The 8,986-nt window shown below is 39.6% G+C and overlaps 1 protein-coding gene across 3 annotated transcripts in view; it reads right to left on the reverse strand.

Annotated features, from left to right (window-relative positions):
* GCLC (glutamate-cysteine ligase catalytic subunit) overlaps positions 1-8,986 on the reverse strand; it is a 45,621-nt gene that overhangs the window by 12,367 nt on the left and 24,268 nt on the right. For 2 of the 3 annotated variants that reach the window (XM_075202505.1, XM_075202506.1), the window contains 2 exons: positions 5,637-5,749; positions 2,687-2,869 (listed from right to left, as the gene is read on the reverse strand). In XM_075202505.1, coding sequence (XP_075058606.1) covers positions 2,687-2,869; positions 5,637-5,749 — 296 coding nt within the window. Of the gene's footprint in view, positions 1-2,686; positions 2,870-5,636; positions 5,750-8,986 lie in introns of those variants that run through there. The other variant, XM_075202507.1, reaches the window with a different exon arrangement.

An 8,986-nucleotide genomic window follows, 5' to 3' on the forward strand; every position in this document is an offset into this window, starting at 1 on the left:
TTGAAGAAACAGATTTAACGGTAAGTACAATACAATTTTCTCTTACAAACATTTGGGGTGCACTGCACACCATGGGAACGTTCCAAAGCTGTCCCTATAGGTGGGTACACTCAGGTTGAGCTGTGCGTAAAACCTTTACGGCAAAACTGGCGTCTTTGGAAGCAAAGACATGAAAACTGTACAAGCTGGTAAACGTGGAGACGGAAGACCAGGTTGCTGCTCTACACAACTGACCAACTGAAGCCCGTGCCACGCACGAGGTGCTAAACGACCAATGGTAATGAGCAGTAAGGACATCAGGAACTGGAGATCCTGTGGTAAGCCTGACGAACGGTCGCCAGATGGATTACTGCGACCATTTGTTTAGTGGCCGACCAGCCACTCTTCTGATAATCATACAAGACTGTCTTTCGCACAGGAGCTGTACGATCAACCTAGATCCACAAGCCTCTGACCACATCCAAAGTGAGAAAAGAATCCCGAATACTGGGTTGTGAATTCTAAAGTAACACAGGAACAATAATATCTTGGTTGACATTAATTTTCAGACCACCTTGGGCTGAAAAGGCTTAGCATGCAAACCCGCTCAGTCAGTGTGAAAAATAAGAAGAGGTGACCTACAGGACAGAGCTGCCATCACAGAAACACATTTGGCTGAGGAAATTGACAAGAAAAAAAACTTTTCATGTGAGAAGCTTCAAAGAAACAGACTCCAATGGTTCAAAAGGAGACTTGCAATGCTGTCAGAACCAAGTTTAGGTCCCATGGTGCCACCGGATGAACAAAGGGTGGTTGAACATGGAGGAAAAAAAAAAAAAAGTGGACATCTGGCCCCAGAGCCAGCCACCTCTGGAAGTAAACCAACAAGTCTGAAACCTGGACCTTAAGATACACCAATCTTATGTTCAGACCATCCAGGAGGAACACCAACACGAGTATCAGAAGGAAGTGGGAACCTTTTGTTTCTCACACCAACCAATGCATGTCTTCCAGATACGATGGTAATTGCTAGAAAACGTTGGTTTCCTGGCTTTAACCAGTCTGGATGACCTTGTCCGAAATCCCTTTTTTGTCTAAGAATCAAGGCTTCTTGGCAGCCTTCTTCATAGCAAGGGAACCCAGGTGGTTGTTGCACGTCACATCCGTGGTGTTGTCGGACTATACTGAACAGGTCTATGTCTCAGCAGGAACTGTGCTTGGACCAGGGCATTGAACACTGCCCATAACTCAAGGACATTGATAGGCAGCCTCGTCTCCTCCCGGGTCCAGGGCCACTGTACACAGAGGTTCAGAGTCACTGCAACCCAACCGGAGAGGCTGGCGTCTGTGGTCACTATGGTTCAAACCCACACCGAGAAGAGATGACCCTGACTGCGGATCTGTGCCCGCAGCCACCACAGAGAAAGACGGGTTGCCGATAACAGCCGTAAAACCATAGGTGAGGATTTGACCTCGTCCATTTGGAGTGCATCTTGCGTTGAAAGGGCTGTGGGTAAAAGCGAGGGAACTATACTTCCTCGCAACAAGACACTATGCACCCCAACAGCTTCATGCACTGAAGGATGTAGACGCGTCTGACCTATCTGGTCTTGGATTGTCAGTTTTGTGATATACAACGTTATGCTTCAAACCTATTACTAGGTTTTCTTTTGCTTTTCATATCTTCTATAATTCTGGAAATTTATCTGAGGAATATCATTACTCATTTGAGAACTGCAATAAGTTAATGGACTTCATCTATAAAGGCCTTTATCTAACATTTGTAACATACTGATGTACAAGATAAAAGATCCAGTGTGTACCACCTGTTGATGCTATATCTTTTTGTTTCATAACTAAAAGTGGGTTATGTTGTACATCCCAACATTATAGGCAGCCACATTCAATATAGGAGCGCTCATAGCTATATTATGTCTGTATTTGTCCGATATCCAAGGAGAGGTCCAGTGTATACAAACACTTTACAGAACAGGATGTCAAAACAAACTGGAGGAAACTAGAACATGCTGTAACAAAGTATTGCTAGTTTAATAGTTTGCCCTGTTTAGACATAAAAGGGGGTATTCAATTGACGGCGGGATTGCCGAAAATCCCGCGCTCTAAAAATATTACCTTTAATACGGTAATTTACGCGCTGGATTTCAGCTCGCGGCTCAGGGAGCTGCGAGCTGAAATTCAGCGAGTAATTACCGTATTAACGGTAATATTTTTCGAGCGCTCAATTTTCGGCGATCACGCCGTCATTTGAATACCCCCTATAGGGGCATATTCAATTCTCGGTGGGAAACGCCGAAAATCTTGCGGTCCGCGCACGATTACCGTTATTACGGTAATCGTGCGCGGAAAAACAGTTAATACGGTAATTAACTCGCTGGATTTCAGCTCGCAGCTCTCTGAAATCCAGCTACATATTACCGTATTAACTGTACTAGTTTTTCCGCTGCGCGGAAAACTAAGAATTGAATATGCCCCACAGTACATTGTGGGAGCAAGGACAGGGGGGAATCCTGTTTAAAATAAATGCATAGTCTGATAAAAATCAGCCTGTGTAGTGGGAGGAGCCACTAATCTGGTATGGCAGGGGCCCAAAATTCCTCTTTATGGCCCTGCACAAGATACTATACATCGATTTTTAAGACCATTTATACGTCAAGAACCTTTTGGCGCACCATTAACCACTTGTTACCTTGGAAAGGAGGTTATAGTGCAAATTGAATGATTGTCTGCGAGTAATGATGAAGCTTCTTGGCGTCGTTCCCTCATATTGTCTTCCACAGTGTTAAACTCTGCCATTGTTCCACCATACGGCTGTCCGGGGGTACCCTCAATCATATAACTACCATATTCTGGTCTCCAGAGTGTTGGGTGGCTTGATATGGGAAAGATTAAAAAGAATATTGCTAACAAAATGTTTTGCACAATTTAACGAGTCAGTTACCAACATGGCAGAGGTACAAAGCTGCACTAGAAAAAAAAAAAAATTATAGCAACTGTACATTTCAAAATGTATTCATTTGCTCAAGATAAAAGCTAAATTGTGAGACGGTTGCTATGGTTCTGGTGCAGATTTACACCCTTAAGCAATTTAAAAAAATGGACAATGGATTCACACAGAACCTAATTTAATATACTGTAGGTAGTCACATTGTAATTCTGTGGTGCTTTACACACATTTTAACTACTCAAAACAAGCAATATAAAGCAATTCAGCATTAATTATAATGTGCAAAGTTTAATAGTGTTTCTCGCTTTTTTGAAATATGATGCAAGAGGCAAAAGTGTTACAAACCAAGAAAGTTTTTTTCTTTTTTAATTAAAGACACAACATTCTCTTGTGCTTTTATATGGTCACACAACACCTCCATATTATTTACAGTAGGGCATGCAACACACTACAAACGTTAAGTGACAGCAATACAAAAATACTATGGACAGAGGACCAAAACCCCACAACCCCCACTGACTATCCTATAATTTCAAGTAACAGGTACCCACAGGCTCAAATTTCCAAATCAAATATTTATTCGCACTGAAAGCAGAGTCCACTAATGTGTGTTGCGAGTGTGTCAATGTACAGAAGTTCTTGCTGGATATCCATCAGTAAAATAGAGAAAGAACAAGGCGCCTGCTATCAATCAGTATTTAATTTAAAATACAGGAAGTAGATGGGGATGATTTTAATTTTAGGTTATGAGGATAAACCATAAACAATACAGTTATTTCTGATGCATTTGGTGTTAAAGTATAACTAAGCGGTTTAGTGTTTTGCTTTTAGACAACATGTAGCAATTGCAGAATATTTCAGCATCCAGGGAACTAAAACTACCTGTTTATGCACACTATTTAGCAGCTTTATTTTCACCTTATTGTAAAAAGTTGATTTGTTAAGAACATGGGCACCACTATTTATTCTGCCTGAACAGCATGTTCCACAATTCTAGAAACTGTGGAAGTTCACTTCAAATCTCCTATTGCCCTGCTTAATTCAGCAACTTACATTACAAGCCCCACATATATGAGGCTCACTAACCAGCTTTGCTATTCACTGAATTGAGCCAGGCAGTGGGAAATTCAGCTATCTGATGCACCTTACAAAACTTAAGCCACTGCCATCAGAGCATGGAGCGGACCATGACCAGTGTAAATATTACATGTTCTGATCACTTGTTTTCTGAAAAGAGTCAACGGATGAAAGCTCCCCAGGGGGGAAAAATAAATAAAATTGCACCGCATGCAGCTGGTACAAAATGCAGCAGTCAGGCTGATAACTAACCTGACCCATTCCTGCCACAGAACACCCATTCTCCATTGCCTGTACTGGCTGCCTGCAAGATGGTAAATCTGTTTCAAGATTTTGCTTATTGACATTCAAAGCACTGTAGAATCAGGGTCCTAGATACTTTGATGCTTCTGATTCCCTATATACCCAATCACCCACTTTGATCCACAGATGGATTACTAACTGTACCTAGAATGTAATCTACTTCATGTAGGGCCCAGACTTAACTATGCAGCACATATGGTTTCAGAACCTACCTCTAGTCTGAGAGTTCCTTTCTATAAATCTTAAACAAACTTAAGACTTGCCTGTTTACACAAGTATTTAATTAATGCACTTCTACTTTTATAATATCCAGTGCTTAGCTCTGTTTAATATATTTATTTTGCCGCACGTTTATCAAATGTAAAAGTTCTCAGTGTCCTATTGGGAGAAAAGTGCTATAGAATATATTTTTTGGGGATTAGATTTATTTCATATTGTATTATCATGTTACTTATTATTATTGACATGCCGTCACAGGTGCAAAAGTGCAGCTGTCCACAGTAACCAAGTCAACTATAGTAGCTAGGTGTAGAAACCAGCACCTACAAATTGGCTTTCACAGATCTATGGGTCCCTACAATAGCTTTGCCCTAATTGACCACCCTGCATGTTCATAAACCACACACTAATATAGGGTATAGGTGCAGTGAATTGTGTCCTGATGCCGAGGATGAGCCCTTGGGCGTACATGACAATAAATACAGGAAATGTAAAATCTACCACTGGTACTGAACCAGCAGACTGGCAGAATGATATGAAGGCTACTCCCATGGAGCCAATAGAAGGGATGTAAATAGCTGTTTGGGCAGCGTGGAGATTGGTACACATAATTAATAAGTACCAAAAATTGCCTGTTTTACAAGGAGAAAGTGTTGATCCTACTGTACGTATTTTTTTCTTTTTTTAAGTGAACCTGTATCCACACAGGAACTTTTGTAGGTACTTCAAGTAAAGTATCAAAGATGTTAGAATTGTGTGTATAAAAAGTAATGTACAATATAAAAGGGTGAAAGTGGCTAATAACGGCAATATTCACATTTCTGCAACACACGCGTTAAACCTCCTTCAGTAGCAGAAATGTCTTCATTTTATCCAGTATGTGGATTGTGAAACTAACAGCTAGCATCCCAGTCTAATGTTTCTTAGCCATTGAACTGGAACTAGAGACTGTCAGCAACAGTCAAGTAAATTGCTTGCTGAGTGAACCAAGTAGAGCAGATGGTTGTGTATACTAATAGAGTGAAGAGGAAGGTGTTTAGAAAACAAGGCAGAAGAATAGATTTATAAAGTATAATTGAAAGAAACAACATACTTGGGGTTTATTTTTTCACCTCTGTCTTGAAGTGTATTAAGCATTTCTTCTCCTTTAAGCACTAAACGCACTTTTTGATTTTCATGATCAAAGGCCACCAATATGTACTCCACCTGATAAAAGGGAGAGAGGGAAAAAAAAAAAAAAGGAATGTGTTTAAACATAAATTGTAGCAGGCTATAGAAAGAATGCTTTTAATGAACTAGGAATATGGATTACCATAGCAACCACAGTCAAATGGCACAATTAGTGAGCTGAGAATTTCAAAAGGAGGGAATCATTTGCTTAGAAAAATTATGTATGTTTAAGTACAAAGTTAAAGAAAAATATTAACTTCTATGTGGAATTTTTGATTTAAACTGCATGAATATTTTAAGCTCCCAAGGATAGCTTTGCAATAGTCATGAATAAATGTATAGAGCAAACTTGGCAAATTCCATGAGAAAGCTAAACACTCCATTGCCACTTTTAAGTGCTTGTTAATGCAAACATCTAAAAATCGGCCAATTATGTGGCAGCAACTCAATGTATAAAGCATGCAGACATGGTCAACAGGTGGAATTGTTTTTCAGACCAAACACTAGAATGTGTAAGAAATGGGATCTAAGTGACTTTGACCACAGAAGCATCGCTGGTGCCAGAGGAAATGGTTCGAGCATCCAAGAAACTGCTGATCTCCCAGGATTTTTACGCTAGAGTATTGAGAATAGTGCACAAAAAAAAAAAAAAAAAAAAAAAAAAAAAAAGAGCAGCAAAATTCTATGGACAAAAGCACCTAGCTAGCGAGAGGTCAGAGAAGAATGCATAGATCAGTCTGACCAGACAGGAAGGAGACCATAACTTAAACATGTGTTGCAATAGTAACAGCAGAATTGACAGCGTGGTAAACCTTGGAAGTGGACGGGTTTACAGCAGCAGAAGACAACACTGTCAGTGAAGAACAGGAAACTGAGGATACAGTGGGTAAAGGCTCATCAAAACTGGACATTGAAAATTGGAAAAATATTGCCTGACCAATCTCAATTTCTGCTGTGACATACATGTGGTATGGTCAGAATCTGGGCAGGAACATGAATCCATCCTGCCTTGCATCAAAGGTACAGGCTTGTGGTGGTATCATGGTGTGGGGAATTTTATCTTGACACACATTAGGCCCCTTCATTGTTTAAATACCACAGCCTACCATGTCAAATTCAAATCCATGCCAAAAAGAATTCAAGCTATCCTGAACGTATATAGATCACCATATGGTCAGAGAATATTACAATGATTTAAGTGAAGTTCCTACACGTCGCTATACAAGCAAATGATTTGGCATTTGAAAGCACCATGTTCTAACCAAACTTACCAGAAGTTTGTCTAGTTATGGTGCAAAATTAAATTTTAAAACTAAAGATATACTTGATAATCAATGTTAAGTCTATCAGTTAGATGGATATTAGAAGCTTCATTCACATGTAAAGCTTGATTAGCATTGGGTTAATAAAATGTCCTACAGAGACAAATATAACAGTTGGTCTAATTTAAATAATCTTTAGTGGCTTACTTTAAGAAATTTTGGGAAGCCACCCTCCCAGAGTCTCTAGATGTGACTTAACGTTTAGCTTCTGTACCAGGGGAACTGACCACAAACCCTAAAGTGAATCTGTACGTTCAAATTAAGACTATGTATTGACATAATAAAAGAGCACATCTAAAACAGACCCCACACTTCCATCACTGTACCCACTTAAACTGACAACCATGTTTATGGCTAGTTATGGCCTACAGACCTCTTAGGCTGGCATGTCTTCCTTGCACAGAGCTGGCTTAGGTACCTCAGATTTTATTTCATGTCTCCCAAGAAAGTTTTTGCTAAGGTCTAAATAGTACTGCCCAAAACCTTATTTGACAATCGCTTCCATAGGGAAATGTAAGCAAGAGTCATCAATCATTTATTTATATAGCGCTACTAATTCCACAACGCTGTAAAGAGAACTCATTCACATCAGTCCCTGCCCCATTGGAGCTTACAGTCTAAATTCCCTAATATAGACACACACTCACACACAGACAGACAGGGAGACCAAGAGACTAGGGTCAATTTTGATAGCAGCCAATTAACCTACCAGTATGTTTTTGGCGTGTGGGAGGAAACCGGAGCACCCGGAGGAAACCCACGCAAACACAGGGAGAATATACAAACTCCACACAGATAAGGCCATGGTTGGGAATTGAACTCATGACCACAGTGCTGTGAGGCAGAAGTGCTAACGACTAGGCCACTGTGATGCAAGACTGTTTAATCCCACCTCCAATTTTACTTAGAAACTATTTGCACAAAAGATACTTAAATATTGGGAGGCGGCCCTTTTATAGGCTCTACATTTGCAACAGTTTGCTGGGATTAGTAAGGTTTCCACTACCACCGCAAAGTAGAAAAAAAACCCAAAAAAAGTAGAAAGGTCTGAACTTTGTATACCTCGCATATCAACTCTACTCGTATAGTAATTCCTAAAGAAAATAATTACAGTATATTCAGTCCTAATAAATTTATGAAATATTCATTCAAAAAAAAAAAAAAAAAATATTCCAAAACACGCAGTGCTAGAAGCTCCAAAAAAGGGAACAATTTCAGTCTACAAAGAAAAGCACTTTGAAAACCCTATAAGGTTAATTTATAAATTGAGGCATTTCATTTAGCTTCCAAGCTCTCCTGCATTTTACAATGAGCATTGGCCACTGTCTGAATCCCAGATTAATTCTAAAAATAACATTCCAGCGGGCTTGACATACTAAGCAAACAAATGGGTCCAGCACTGTGAGAAATTCTGCCTAAAATGTATTTTTGAAACACACTGGTATTACAATGAATAAACTCATTTACAGTTAATCATTTGCAGATCTTCAATTCCACCAATTCAGTAGCATCTCATCTTACTATACATAAAGGATAAATAAACATGGGCTGTTTTACAGTTAGTTTCCAGATTTTGCAATACCAAGTGTGAGCATTCTGCTTACTGTACAGTTGCAGAAACATTATGGTAAATATGCACAAGATTTACAGTAATCCAACAATGTAAGACACATATAATCCTGAATACAGGTCATGTCTTCGACATACTGCAAAGGTTCCCAATTGATTTCAGCACTTATTTTTTTCCAGTAAATCTATAAGAAGCCTATTTTCTACACTTTAGCACCACCAGCTGTGAGCACAGCCAGAGGGTTTTAGTTTTTAAACTTGACGTTGCTCTCATCTCCCTGATGGCATGGTCATTTCAGACTCTCAGAATACCCATAAAATAGAAGAGGTCTAACTTTCCATTACAGGCTTAAATAAATCTTGCTGTCGCATGAGTTCGATA

Source organism: Mixophyes fleayi, chromosome 3 (assembly GCF_038048845.1).
Source record: "Mixophyes fleayi isolate aMixFle1 chromosome 3, aMixFle1.hap1, whole genome shotgun sequence".
NCBI classification, from domain to species: domain Eukaryota; kingdom Metazoa; phylum Chordata; class Amphibia; order Anura; family Limnodynastidae; genus Mixophyes; species Mixophyes fleayi.